The 16,075-nt window shown below is 36.6% G+C and overlaps 1 protein-coding gene across 1 annotated transcript; it reads right to left on the reverse strand.

The window, feature by feature from the left end:
- Nucleotides 1-4,146: 4,146 nt before the first annotated feature.
- On the reverse strand, nt 4,147-5,093 carry LOC124367522 (SUN domain-containing protein 2-like). Its single transcript, XM_046824406.1, has one exon. It carries the CDS (start codon nt 5,036-5,038, stop codon nt 4,232-4,234), a length of 807 nt encoding a protein of 268 aa, XP_046680362.1. The 5' UTR covers nt 5,039-5,093; the 3' UTR covers nt 4,147-4,231.
- Nucleotides 5,094-16,075: the final 10,982 nt, after the last annotated feature.

Here is a 16,075-nt window from a genome sequence, read left to right on the forward strand (position 1 = left end):
AATACCATTTCTTAATGAGGCCCCATTTTGGAGATTCCAAACTTCCGGATCTCGAGTACAAGACAGAACGGGTTGCAGTGATGATGATTACTCTCAATCTGCATAACTGGCATCCGCCATCATGTCCCTGTCGAGGTGAGGGTAATAATGCAGTCTTGTAAGTCCGAATCGTCAGTGACTGTGTATTTAGATGGAATAAAATGCAGATTTGTTGATATTTCCCAATAACCACTATTGCTCTCAGGTATGCCAATCTGATAGATGAATGATATTTCTTGCTGAATCCATGAGCTTTGGTTCTTACGCAGCGAAAGAAACCAGTTGCAAATAGAGGATAGAGAGTTTTCCAATCTCTACAACCATCCCCAAGAACTCTTACAGCCAGGTAAGAATATCCAGTGACATGCGAATATGCAATATCCGTGCCCGGATGCAGCGATACGGGTTGGAATACGAAGAAGGTAGGCTAATTCACAATGACAATTACTCAAGTCAAGTAAGACTGCAAACTGCTTCGATCCTGTAGGATTCGATGTTAACCGAATATCATACATTCGGGCCTCACGACAGTATTATTTCGGCACTGACGGACTGTGCGCATAAGTATTCGGCGTTACAGGCATGTTTTTTTTAGAATTCAGTGCTGACGGAAATTTCATTTTTCGAACCTGGGGGAATATATTCGGTGCTATTGGACAACTCATTTTCGATGTTACCTGACTAAAACACCTTACGGCCCTGGCGGATTCGGTCCTATCGTACCCATTCCTCAAGTATGTCTCAGGAATACTCTTCTTCATTTTCAGTGTTAAAGAGCTAGATAGTAAATATATTATAGCCATGTTCAAGAGATTTCAAACCAGGTACAGGGTGAAAGGATAAAATATGGATGGAGATGGGATTTCTTCCGATAAATACCACTGTCTCAAGAGTTTATTGGAGGCAAGTTGTCACCTGGGTAACAAAATCCAATGAAAACTCTTGAAGTACGCGAGGTTTCGAGTTTGTTGTAGCGAAACTTAAATTGATTCAGTGAGGGGTTTTTCTAAGACCTGCTACAAATACAACTCCAACGGACTTGTTAGGACGGCTGAACACGTAATATTATTGAACATTAATTAGTCAAATTTACATAGATTACATCCTTGACTAAACAGCCAGTACGTTTGGTCTTTTACTTATAAGATTTTACCATTGGTGACATTCTTCTCGATTATAAAGTATTATATAGTACTTGAATGAATGAATGAAACAAATAGAGAGAGAGGGGGGTGAGAGAGGGGGGGAGAGAGAGAGGGGAGAGAGAGAGGAGAGGGGGGGAGAGAGAGAGAGAGAGAGAACGAGCAAATATCAGGGTGACTTGTGGTTATAGTACAGGGGTCGAGTGCCAACTTAATTTGTATAAGCATACAATCTGGTTTTTCTCGAAATCCATAGAGGAATCCCCATTTTCTGCGTTGTATGCTTGATGGAAGTAGTAAGGAAAGTAGGAAAGACATTTTTGGGTGTGTAACGAACGGGTCTAAGTGCTTAAGCTACGAAAATGTTATAAGAAAAAAATAATCATGTTTTAACCCTTTTGATGCCCATAAGTCAAATCCTTTCTTGATCAAAGACAAACACATTGCACAGATCATTATCAAAAGCATGTCCAAGGCAGTCAATCTGTGTCACTGTTGAGCCCCCCATTTCAACCTCTACCGAAACTAGACGATAAATTTCTTCCCTAGAAATATATGTGTCTCTACTGATTTCAAGGAAAACCAGGCTGGGTTCTTAACAATACAAACTCTGTTCTGTTGCTATGTCCTTTAAAAACATACACTTTAGCTACTCAATTATTGTACAGTAGTTTAAAGTATAATGTTGACGCAAACAAATAGTTCGTCTGGTCGTGTGCTTTCACTTGTTGACCAGTTTTAATTGTGCCTGAGTGCAAAATTTTCTATTTATTAAGTTTGGGTCTCACGTCAGGATTTGTGTGCGTGTCTGTAAATATTCAATTTTAATTTTGTCTTTAACGTTACTCGCCCTGTGTAAACCCACAACTCCATTGGTTACTCTACTTGAAGAGTATGTTTAGGCCACACGTGTAGAATAATTATACTCTACTAAGTACTCTGCCTACTTTATCCATGTGTCTGTGCAGAGATGGTCACACGTCTGCCGATTAACTAATTATATTCATAAACTAATCACTATGTTCATCTTTGGACTCTTAATAATTACCTAATATAAAACGCATAGTTATACCTTTTAAGACATTTGGATATTTTGATATTATGAGGAAACCACTATTTTATGAAGAGTTTTTCTTAGCGATGACTTCAAAAAATACACTATTAGAAAGAACAGACATTAATGGCTTACATTGAAAATTAAAAGTCATTATGGCAATTGGTTCTTGTTTCTGCCTCTCACAAGGAAGACAAGAAAGAGTCCATTCAGTCCCTACCTACTACTACATATTAGTAGATTACACAATATTAGTAGATTTAGATTAGGCAACCATACATATGTTACCAGTAGTACCAAAGTTCAAGGTAAGCTTTAAGAGAGTGCTCATGTGATCTGTGCTTGAATTTGGGTACTGTCTTGAAGGTTATCGCCGAATGGCGTCCACATTGATGACCACCAGGAACATTTCCGATCGGTACTTCCCGGCCTTAGATTACGGCCCGGCTCGTCCAAAGTGATCTGACGTCGGAAAATTCTAATAAGATAGAATACTAATAATAAATATGTTACTATTAATACTACTAGTAACATATGTATGATTACCTAATCTAAATCTACTTAATATCTACGTATAACAATGTAACGTATAACAGGTCCATTGTGTCTTTTTACGTAATAACAAGTAGTAGGTAGGGACAGAGTGGACTCTATCTCGTCTTCCTTTTGGGAGGCAGAAAACAAGAACCGCGAACCGGTCGTAATAATGAGATGATATTTTCACAGTAAACCGAATAATGATTGTTCTTTCTAATGGGTTTTAAGTAGTTTTTTAAGTTCCCCGTAAGAAAAATTCTTCTAAGTATGGTGGCTTTCGGATAATACCACACTACCGTCATCTGTAATGAAACAAATTTTTGATGGTGTGCATTTTCTCCTATGAATAATATCTGAAGGACCAAATAGTTCATATAAATAAAAATGTAGGTACTTTGGGATTATACCGACCACACCCAGACATGAATCGTTATTTGACATTTTGCTTCTACTGATTACTAGATTAGCGTAGAACAATATTTCGTCAATATAAAACAGGAATTGTCTTATCGCAAACCCCTTCCCATCCTCAGACAGAGGTCAAAGTCGAGCGTTCTAGTAGATAACGTGATTGCAGAGTCTCGCCGCCCGTTCAGCTGGTGCGTCGCTTTGTTGTACTTCCGTGTTTTACCCCTACATTTCTCCAAACACAAAAACAAACATTACCAAACAAAAACTAAACTCTTTATTGAAAAAAAACACTCAAAACTTGTTTTTATTCTTGATCACACTCCGCCACCCAAAGTGCGAGTGCCTCCGGCCCTGTGCCTGCCGAAGCCCGCGCTGATGTCAACGAAAGAAAAACATCCCTCGAGATAGTACCTATCAGTAAAATATCAAATTTTAGAGGGGCTGATCAGAAATATAAATTGAATTGTAATGGAAAGGCAATTATGTACCGTGCAAAAAACTTAAATAATCATGTGATGCACGCGGCCTGCCGTAATCGCGATTCTCGAGAAAGATAAGATAACAGCGACAAAAATACCGATCACAATACCTGGAAATGCTTGTAAGTTTGTAATTTGGTAATTAAAGAGTTGTTCTTTCGTTCTATCATGTTTGTTTCTATAAATTTATATTTTTGGGTTCTTCATACTGGTGTGGTCGGTATAATCCCAAAGTATCAAAATGGATCTTTATTAAATCTCAGACCCTATTAAAAATACCAATTTAACATGCTAATCTGTTAACTTTCATTCGGTGTTGATCTTCTTACATTCTACGATAATGAAACGGAAATAAACTCAATTCAATATAGGACAACTATCATACAATAGGAAAGGATCGGAATGAAACTTGGCCACTTTTGTAAAAAAATGTCATAATAATGACAATTATTGCAAGTATGACGTCTAACCGATGTTCACAACATTCTCTTCTTGAAACGTTTATTTGCCATTAAAAAACATATTACAACAAAATGTACTGTCAAAAGGCATTGATATGGAATTAATAGTTACTCCTCTATGACTATGGGTGCTTTTGGACTTATACCATGGATTCTGACACGGTAAACGCATGTATAATCTGGGTGGCCGTGGTTAGAATGAACTCTAAACTCTACCTCTTTAAATCGTTGAGTCGATGGGTTCTTAACAACAAAAGTCTGCACCTCAGGTCCGGAAAGTCTGTAAGTAAATACACCAAAAGAATGGGGAGGGACGTCTCCGTTTGCGTTATCGTACAGGCCCCAGAGGGAGAACTCGTACGGGGCTGACGCGATCGCACCGTCCGACAACAAATCTCTGGGTGCGTGCTCCAGACTCACTTTGTTCACAATAATTTCGTCGACCAGTTCAATAACTGCAGAGCCCTCATGGCCTTTAAAAGGCCAACAGTCACCAGGCATCACAGATTTTTCAAGAATCCTCGCTTCCAGTTTGTTGTCTCCACATCTGATCCGGTATCCTAGAATCTCCAACCCCTCCGTTTGGTATGTTTCTGTATTCCCGATAGAAACTATACGTCCGTTGTAGGCGTAATCAACGAGGCCTGTCATGTCCTTTTTGTATAGATCAAATTCACTCCGCAACGTTTTGATTTCTTCTACATATTTCCTTTCTTTCAGAGTTAGTTCAACAACATTCTTTCTCAAGATTTCCACCTCGCTGTTCATTTGAGGAACCCCTTCACATTTTGATTTTATATCGTCCAGATTGCCTTTTATTTTCTCGATTTTCTGATACAACGTCACTAATGTACCGACACACGTGAAAATTAAAACGAACTTTGACTCCATACACAACTCACATAAATTGCACATTTAGGTTACTTTAATTTCAAAATTATATACATGTGCAATTGGTAAACAGCGTATAAGAATTGCTGACATGTGGAATATTATATAGGCTAACTTATAATATGCTGCATATTGGCTTCAAACCATAGAGGAAAACAAGGCTTTATACCAAACAGCCACAGAGAAAGAAAAATATAAAATTATAATACCATTGACAGAGTACTAATAGAGCAAATGAGTAAACATTGGTTTGCTATATAAAATTAAATATTGGCGTAAGAGTACATAAAAATATCCGGTTTGCTCACTTTCAGGAGCTCTAAATGACTATAGAATTACTGGTTAGCTGAATGCAGTCGTATGGTACGATGGAATTAGCCAGTGTTTTTTTTAAGTAACAATCAGTGGACGATATGCATGAAATCTAAAGGGCATTTATTAAACATTAATAGATGGATTTAAACAAATAAGCTCGCCGCTCGGAAATTAAAATGACCGGCGAGGAACTGAATCATACAAAAATCCACATAACGTCTCACCAATTCTCGTAGGTATATAATCTATTAAGCTGACCAAGTCTCCAATTGCGTTATTTTCGTCTGCCCTCCATTTCTGTTTCAGTACGGGTGACCATTCATTTTCTAACTTACAATATCGATTGAAGTAGCCGCAAGGTCAGCAGATTTTAGTATAGGATATACATATACACTGCCAACACTTGTACCTATTGCAGAATATCTATAGTCTGTCTGGCTATACAGAATGTCCACAAATTACGCTGCTAAAATTCACGATTTGATTTGATAAGTCAAAATGGGTCAAGAATGTCCTATCTTGCTTAAATTATCATCTATCTGTCTGTTTGTGATTTAGGGGAAAATTTGTATTTTTAAAGTGAATACACACACACAAAGTATGAACTTTGCCAAATGTTTAGTCTCATTAAGACCTGATTTATAAGTTTCAGAAAATATCATTAGAGGTTTCAAAATGGCGGCCATGAACAAACATACTTCCGAATTGTAATAACTAAAAAACGGGTGATTTTAACAAAACATTACAAGGATAGTGAAATTTGGGTTACTTTACCAAGAACATTTTAATAGTAAGTTTATTTCGCTACGACAATTTTAATAACAGAACAGTAGCGTAGCCAGAAATTTCGTTGGGGGGGGGGGGTACGAAACCGGGGGACGTTTTATGTGTTATTTACCGACGTGAAACTGGCCATAGATTCGATCCATAAAAAGAACGAGGACCAGGACCTAGTTCGTAATTGAATCCTAACCTAGTTCATCAGCTCAAACCATGCAAAATAAACATTTAATTAATAACGTGAAGATAAATACTACAAATAAAGACTTTAAATGAACAAACCCTTCTTTTATGGCAATAATCTCCACTTATAGCGGCCATTTTCAGGACTATACCGATTTTACAGGCTATGTAAAAACCAATCTATGGATAGCCGTACCTCAAACACGTACGAGCCAATTTTGATAAAACTTTCTATACACAATCACTACATGGTCTACTATACTAATATATATATAATATATATATATATATATATATATATATATATATATATATATATATATATATAATATATGTAGTATATAATAATAATATAAAATATATAGTATTGGTTTTTGTCAGCGCTTGGCCTGAAAAATCGGTATGGCTCCGAAAATAAGCGCGGCCTAAGAATAAGGCTTATATTTTTATTTAAATCTATTTGAATTTATTTAGTTTTATTAATTGAACTGGTTCAGGAACTAGATTAGTTGTAGTTCAGGAACTAGGTCGGGAATAGTTCATGAACCAGGTTACGATTCATGTCAGAAGATTAGTTCTTTTTATGGATGGAATCTATGGGTAGTTTCACACTGCTTGTTATTTGCCATTAAGTTCTCTGGTAACAGGTAGTCTAAATACCAAAAATATGGAGCTTTAGTAACTACACCATATAGAAAGTGGAAAGATGTAATAGGCAAATTCAACTCTCACAGCAACTCTAGTACCACAAATTTTCTTGTATAGCTACATAAACTTTTCGAAGTTCGAGTATAGCCGAGTAGAAGGCACCAATGTGATGTTGGCGAATGTATAATGACGACTTTTTGTACCATTAAACTGTAGACGAGTACATAATTATCGCAAAAAATACTTTCGGTCGGAAAATATACCTGAAAAACTCTACTGATTAGAAGAACTTCAACTACTTTGTACTTCAGTGATTGAGCTAAACGTGGTATTTTCGATTGAGTTAGGACGACGATTTTAGTTATCATTAAACTGTACACGACTACCTATATAATAATCGAGAAAAAAATCACTTCCCGTAGGTAAATACCGAGGAAAAGCTCTACAGATTCAAATTTTGACGATTTTGGATTTCACTAGTTGAGGTAAAAGTGGTACTTAGAATTATGTTTGGACATTGATTTTAGGTATTCAATGGTTGATTATATAGGTATTAACGCCGACTAATGCCTATATAATTATCGAGAAAAAAATCACTTCCGATCGGAATATACTAAGGAAAATGAAATAATACCTCTGTCAGTGAAATCCAAAGTAGTCGGAACTTCTTATCAATAGAGTTTTTCCGGTGTATTGTCCGACCGGAAGTGATTTTTTTCAATTTTTCTTCGATAATTATGTAGGTATTAGTCGGCGTTCAATTGATACCTAAAATCAATGTCCTAACATAATTCTAAGTACCACTTTTATCTCAACGGCTTAACCAGTGAAATCCAAATCGTCAAAATCTGAATTAGTAGAGTTTTTCAGGTGTATTTTCCGACCGAAAGTGATTTTTTCGATAATTATATACAGTTTCATGACACCTAAAATCAACGTCGTAACTTAATTCTAAGCATTTATTTTAAGTCCTCAAGACTAATTTGAACGAAGTGGTCGCTAATTTAAACTGTTCGCCGTGTTACGGTTCAGGTTACTTTGCGACATCACGTGACCGCGCCCTATACAAATACCGTGATTACACTACACTACCCGAAATAGTACGGTGTTATTAACCTAAAAAAAGGCCTAACCTTGACATCCAAAGTAAAAGTTTTATTCCAACTCCAAATTGTTCTATATACCCCTCTTATTGTTTGGTAAAAAGTTACACCATTTTGAGCGTCGGGTTTGGGGGGAGGGGGAGAAAAAGTAGGAAATTTAGTAGTTTTTTTAGTTTTTTGGAAATTGGTTGAAAACTAAGCTGTTTAGAACAAAGAGTGTTATTTACAAAAATATTCTACATGAAATTTTAAACAAAAAATGTCCTATGCATATTTCCTGTAAAATTTACGGTTTATGAGTTGTAGACGGTGTAAAAATAAAAATGATATAATTTTTAAGGTTTTTTTTCCAAATAAAGCTATATAGAAATAAGTAAATGATTTAATTAAAGAGTAATAATATAGTACAGTATTATAGTCAAAAAGAGGCTAAGAGGCACCATAGAAGGTTGAAAAAGTAAAAATAATTGTTAGGAGAAACGTGGTAGTACAAGCAGGCGTGGCCGCCATCATAGTGACCATGGACCGCGGGCCGCAACCAATGGCGGTTCTGTCTTCTGCACCTGTTGTCTGCCCCCTCCATTCCACACGTGTGTCCCCCTGCCGAATATACTCTAGATAGCATATTTATAACCTGAGGCCCATACAACGAACATTAAAATATTTCTTTAACAACAACGAAAAATGTTAGGTTCAACCTAATAGCGAGAGTTCCCGCGGGTTAATGTCGGGTGCAAGTATTACCTATTCCCCGGTTATATATTGTATTTTATTAATACACTATTGTGGTACCACATAATTATTAGTTGGTGTTACAAAACGGTAGAAAAATGGTAGAAAAATATAATGTAACTTTAACAAAAAAATGTTGATGTCGGGTGCAAGTGTCCACCTGTTCCCCGGTTTATACATAGTACTTTATTAATAAATTATTGTGGTACAAAATTATTTATTGGTATTACAAAAAGGTACAAAAATGGTACAAAAATATGATATAACTTTAACATACAAATGTTGATGTCGGATGCAAGTGTCCACCTGTTCCCCGGTTTATACATAGTACTTTATTAATAAACTATTGTGGTACAAAATTATTTATTGGTATTACAAAAAGGTACAAAAATATGATATAACTTTAACATAAAAATATTAATGTCGGGGAACAGGTGGACACACGTCCATTCCACCCCTCCCTCACGCACTGTCACAGATCGATCGATATTCTTCTTCAGTCGTCTTAGGAGACAAGTTGAGTACGTTTGTGCGTGGTACTTCTAGTGCAGTTTTGCTGTAAATTTGTTATGGTTGGTGTTTATAGTAACGTGCGAATTATGTGAAAATCACTTGAGATAGTGTGTTAGTTATGGCGGAGTGTGTGTTAAAACCTTGTAAGGACAAGGGTGGTGAACTAATTACTCTGACTAGAAAGGCGGTGGACAAAATAATTCAGTGCAGTGAAATACGTAAAGATGGCGTCAAAGCCAAGTTCCTGCAGAATGATTCGCTTCAAGTACATAGTAAGTGTCGACAAACCTATATATTACGTCCAAAACCACCTGAAATGGAAAAAGAACCTCCAGCAAAGATACCACGTGAATCATTTGATTTTAAAGCCTTATGTTTTCTTTGTGGTCGCAAGTGTGTAGATGTATCTAAATGCAGGAATCCTGCTCAAGAAAAGTGGAGTTTAGTGCAGAAACTTGAACTGATTGAAAGCATCAGAACGGAAGCAAATAACAGGCATGACAAGTGGGGAGATGAGGTAAGTGTGAGGCTCTCTCAGGTCATAGATCTCGTAAGTTCTGATGGGAGGTACCGCTGGCATTGTTATCAGACATTTCAAAAGCCAGGATCGTCACGGCCCGAAAAAGGAGTAGCAACCAGTAAAGGTGGGTCTAGTGCTGATGCCAAAAGAGAAGACGCTTTTGAAAAGCTATGTGATTATTTGGAGGAAATCAATGAATGTCAATACGACTTTGAAGAACTACAAAATATATTCCTTCGTCTGAGCCCTGAAGTTGAGCCATATACTGTCACACATTTCAAAAGAAAACTTATCCAGCGTTATGGTAATAGTTTACATTTTGCAGTTTTACCAGGAAAAAGAAGTGTGATTTGTTTTTCTGGAGCATCAACTAATATTTTATCAGACAACTGGTATAAAAATCGGAACTGTGATAATGAAGCTGAAGAGGAACTGAGATTGATCAAAACTGCAGCAGCAATTATTCGACGTGAGATAAAGTCCAAAAGTTACGACTATTCCCAGTTTCCAACAATTGAAGACATTTGTAAAGGAGGATCTGAACTGGTACCTGAGTTGCTCAATGTCTTGATAACTGAAATCATTCAGCCTACTTGTACAAGACAAACATCCGAGAAAATCCAGAGGGCAAAACAAATTATGGAAAGGAAAAAAACAGCAATATGTCACAGTATAATACGCGATGGTCGTCCAAGATCGTTTTTATCCCCACCCCAACTTGGAACGGGTATTTTGTTACACAGACAATTTGGTTCGAAGGTCTTGATTGACACCCTGTGCAATATGGGTGTTTGTGTACCTTACCAGGAAGTGTTGAGATATGAGAGATCCGTCACTTGCCAAGAGAACACAAGAATAGAGAACGGTTATGTGCAATTCGTGTTCGATAATGCAGACTACAATGTTCACACACTAGATGGTCATAACACCTTCCACGTCATGGGTGGAATTGCTTGCATTACACCTAAAACAGCTCTTCAGGTTGAGGAAAATGTACCTCGAAAGAATGTTGCTGCTCAAGCCGTTGAAAACAAAGGCCTGTTTGACTTGTAAACTTACAAAGCCCCGGCTATATCTGGATATTCTAAAATAGTCGCTACAAACCTTGCTTCCCTAGAAGACAAACCATCACTTTCATACAAAAATGGACGAACACTTAATATGTTTTGGTTGAGTGGCACCTGGTTAGAAGGTCCAGAAGAATGTAAACCTGGTTGGAGTGGCTGCATGGAAAAGCTTTATGCGAAGGAACAGTTCCAAACTTCGGCTGTAGTCCCTATTCCATTTATCAACTTAGCTCCTTCAAATCCATCAACAATTTATACAGCTCTTCTTCAAGCTGCCAAACAAGGGGCTAGCAATGGTCAAACGATAACAATGGTGACTTTTGATCAGCCATTGTATGCTAAAGCTCGTGAAATAGTAGCCGCAGCATCTCATGACAGCCCGTTGAAGTCACTCTTCATTAGACTAGGAGGATTTCATTTGTTGATGTCCTTTTTGTCAGAGATTGGATTCATCATGGCAGGTAGTGGTTTGGAGGAGCTGTATAGTACTGTGTATGCTAAAAACAGTGTTCAACAAATGATGAACGGGAAAGCTTACTCTCGGGTCATTCGTGCTCTCTGCCTAGTCGAAGAAGCACTGATGACTGTATTTTTGAAAAATAATGAAACTCTCATAAGTGTGAATAAAGATGAGCTTAATAATGTCTATTCCAATTTCAAGCTTGGAAATGCCTCTCCTGAAGAGATTGCACAGTCAACCGTGGTAAAGAGCTTTGTAGACATTTTAGAAAACCAGCTTAGGCGTACAAATGAATCTGGACGAACACAAAAACTGTGGATTCAGTTCATAGAAATGGTTGAAATCGTTCGAATGTTTATAAGAGCAGAGAGGAGTGGGGACTTTCTCCTTCACCTTCATTGTGTCCATCAAATGCTTCCCATTTTCCATGCATCTGGTCACTTTAACTACGCTAAATCTGCACACGTTTACCTACAAGACTCGCTGGAACTTCTCAACACATTGCACCAAGAAAACGATTTATTTGTTAATTGTGGTTATTTCACCATCCGACGAACTGAAAAGTTTTGGTCTGGAGTATGGAGTTATATGACCATAGAACAGGTTTTGATGAGGTCCTTAAAAAGCATTGGTGGATTGACTGGAGGTAGAGGAATCACAGCGACAACTATTGCCACTTGGATCAATTCCATGCCGACTTGTTCTCGGGTGTGCGAAGCAATGGAAGAGTTTGCAGGTGTTCACAGCCTCTCTTCAGAGCAGCACGTGGAGCTACGAGATGCAAGGCAAAAAAGAAACAGTAAGGATTGCAAACCTTCATTTCTTGGATTGAAGAACATAATCCGTTCTCTAAATCACCTGAACTCTCTTCCTTGTCAACAGGGGTTATAGGTGATGAAACTGTAAACTGCGATAAAGCATTTGAAATAGGAGCCATATCCATCAAAGCTATTGAAAACAAAACATTTAAAGAAATACACATGAAAAGAAAGTTTGCTGTCAAGTCTCTAGCCTCTATAACGAAGCCGGTGAAAATTAACAACGACATGGTATGTGTAAATGCTAACACTCTCTTACATCGGATGGTGTGTACAGTAAGGAGTGATGAGAGATTAGAGGAAACTTTTCAGTTTGAACTCTGTGCATATCCTCCATCACTGTTTGACGAATCTGGCTTGATGAGGAAGGGGAAAAAAATCATCAATGGTGACGGTTTTGGTTTCAGATTCAAAAGAGTTATCAAACATCGATTACCCAGTGAAAGTGTCCTATATAATTTACGGAGGCCACCTCCTACATCGTGTTGTCTGGCAACAGCCTACTACATTTAAACAAATTTTGCGAGCAATATAGTGATTACGTATGTACTCATTATGGAAAAGCGACTGTTGTTTTTGATGGTTACGAACGAAGTAGCACAAAGGATCAAGAACACCCACGTTCCAACATTGTGGTCAAAGTAGAAGACTCAATCCATGTCAACATAAATCAAAATGAATTTTTAGCTAGTGCTAAAAACAAGATGGGTCTAATAACCCTCCTTTCATCGCACTTGCAACAATGTGGTTGCACAGTTCTTCAAGCATCGGGTGATGATGACCTATTAGTAGTCTTAACAGCTATTGATGAAGCGAAGAAAGATGTTCAAATGTGTGTTATTGGTGATGACACGGACTTATTAGTACTGTTGACTGTCCACGCACCTTCAGGGAATAAACTGAAAATGGTCGTACCTAAAAAAGGAAATCACCAGGAAAAAGTGTACATTATTTCTGACATTCAGCAAGGCATTGGGGATATGAAAGATGTACTTCTGGTTACATACGCCTTCACAGGATGTGACACTGTGTCTGCTGTCTATAAGAAGGGAAAAATTGCACCTTATAGGAAAGTTCAAGCCAACAACGTTCTTCGTGAAAACTTCTGGTCTTCAACAACCCCAAAGCCGACCCCAGTGCAGTGGCTGATGCAGGAAATTACTTCCTACTTGCAATGTTTGGAGCCAAGAACACTGAAGATCTAGATTGTCTCCGCTATCAGTCCTACTTGAAAGCGATTGCAAAGCAGCCTATACATGCATTACTGAAGTTGGATGCACTACCCCCCACTTCAGGAGCGTCCAGACAGCATTCATTTAGGACCTACCACCAGGTACAACAGTGGCTGAATGAAGATAAGGATCCACTCGAATGGGGTTGGAAGAAGATTGGCGACCACCTGACACCAATTACAACAGCACGTCCTGCAGCCCCCCCCAGGAATTACTGTCCCTTATAATGTGTACTTGCAAAGATGAATGCGTTCGTAATTCTGAATGCAGAAGGAGTGGTCTAAACTGCACTAGCATATGCAGCAATTGCTCAGGCCAAGCATGTGATAACATGGACAATAATAACATCTTAGACGACGAGCTAGAGGAGGAGGATAATGTGCTGGAGGATGAGTGAAGTTAATAAAGACATTGAACATTCCAAATTTAAAAGATATTTATGCTTAAGAAGTGAATTTATGTTGCAATGTTCGTAGAAAGTTCAGGGTGGGTTTCTCCGTACCACAGGTTTATATGGCCTAGGCCTGTGGAAGCCTCTTTTCCCTTAAAAAAGAGTGCCCCTTGATAAGGTGGTGAGGTTGTCATTCCTTCAAGGGCTTATCACTAACATACCACCGGCCACTGAAATAGCAACATTCTTTTACGAAGCTTATTTTTAAAAAAAATTATCAAAATTGCGAAAAAGTTAACATTTACACCGTCTGTAACTCTTGAACCGTACAATTTAGAGTGATTATGAAAAGGACCATTCTTATTTAAAATTTAACGTAGAACATTTTTTTATATAACAATGTTTAGGATAAACCGCTTAGTTTTTTAAATATTTACGAAAAACTAAAAAAAAACTAGTAATTTTTCAAATTCCTCCCCTCACCATCAAAACCCGACGCTCAAAATGGTGTAACTTTTTACAGTAGAATAAGGGGACTATGTAGAGCAATTTGGTGTTGGAGGAAAACTTTTACTTTGGATGTTGAGGTTTAGGTCTAATTACACCGTACTAAAAGGCCGAGCCCAAAAGTATCGTTTGATACTTTATGATTTAAACGAAAGGACAATTATATTTTTAACAAGGGTCACTTTAATCAATTAAATCAATCAATTTAATGTTTGTAGACAAGAGATGTTTGTAGATAACTCTCCTTTTCCCCCCTGCTCCATGCTTTATTTATTTTTTAATGTCTTAATATTTCTGAGGGGGTACAGACCCCCCCTTCGCTACGCCACTGTCTCTCAATTAATACACTGAACGAGTTATTAATGTTGTTTAACAACTAATTTATAATCAGCTGATTGTTGAAATTAGCAACTGAAATTAAATACTTAACTTTGAAAGTAAGAAATATGTCTAAAAAAAATCGTACGTTAAAATCGTATTCCACTTCATTTTGAATTAAACAATATCCCTAGTATTCATATTCACTCCATTAAAATATTTGTCGAAAACAGAGACCAGATTTACAAAATTTTGTCTGAAATGACTTACCCTTTATCACTTAGTGTATGCAGTACATTTTAATTTTAAGAAAACTAAACTAAAAATATAACTTATTGTTTTTATTTCTACGTAACACAAATTTTCCTTAGTAGGAGAATTGTATAAAAAAATGTTAAAATGCATTAAGAATACTTTTGTTATTATAAAAATGTAAATGGCTCATTTCTTAAAGTAATTGATAAATAACTTAAGTTACTAAAACATACTCCACTAAAAAAAGAATGGTAAAGTCAATTAAATATACACTGGAGATAAGCATTGTAACAGGTCCATTGCGGCTCTTTCTTCATTTTTTGGCTAGAGGTGTCTTGTTCAGGCTTGTCTGTCCAATTGAAGGAACAATTGTCTTTTAATGGAGATTGTGGTCAATACTTCGATTAATCACAAATCTAAGTTCTAGGTACGTCTATAATAAACTGGCTACATTATGTTGTGAATAAGTCATGTAACCAATGAATTTTTCAATGTTAAAACATTCAAATTTTCAAAAAAACATTAAGTGCTTATTTGTTAAATTTATAAAATAAAACATCTTGCATAACTCTATCACTAAAAATATTGTATTATTTATTGAAAATTAAGTCACGAGTTAAATTTAATTAGTTGTAGAACTAAAGTCTAATTACATTAATCAACTTAGAAGTTTGTTACTTCTAGTATATAATTTGAATACAAATCACAAACTAATACAATAGTCTATAAAATTCACATTTTAATCTAAAACAAAAATTTTTTTTCACTTTTGAATTAATTTAGTGGGTAGTTTTAATCTTGAAATTGAAATTTGTTGTCTCTCACGCGATTACAAGCTCTTCATGACAGATTTTCTTTTTAATTGAGAAAAAAAAAAAAAAAAAAAAAAAAAAAAAAAAAAAAAAAAAAAAAAACAGTAATTGAATCTGTGACATTTGCAGCATTTAAAGTTTAGCTTTTGGTTCTGAAACACTATTTTAATAGGTAAATCTATAGCAGAATGATGGTAGAGAGTCTTTTTTCAATATTCGAACAATACAAAACCACGCCATTTGTACTTTCAAGCCACGGAATATCTTTATGTATCAGTCTATGAGAATTGCATCCAACGTTGAAATCTGTGCCACTTGGACTATTATGGCTGTGCACCATCTAGCAGCAAATGAAGAAACTGTGATTAAAAATGTATAAAAGAAAACTATTAAACCCCTCACATTGA

Source organism: Homalodisca vitripennis, chromosome 8 (genome assembly GCF_021130785.1).
Source record: "Homalodisca vitripennis isolate AUS2020 chromosome 8, UT_GWSS_2.1, whole genome shotgun sequence".
Classification (NCBI taxonomy): Eukaryota; Metazoa; Arthropoda; class Insecta; order Hemiptera; family Cicadellidae; genus Homalodisca; species Homalodisca vitripennis.

Bases quoted from the DNA above. Each gene is read 5' to 3' on its own strand.
- LOC124367522 (XM_046824406.1), bottom strand. From the start codon at position 5,038: ATGTGCAATTTATGTGAGTTGTGTATGGAGTCAAAGTTCGTTTTAATT.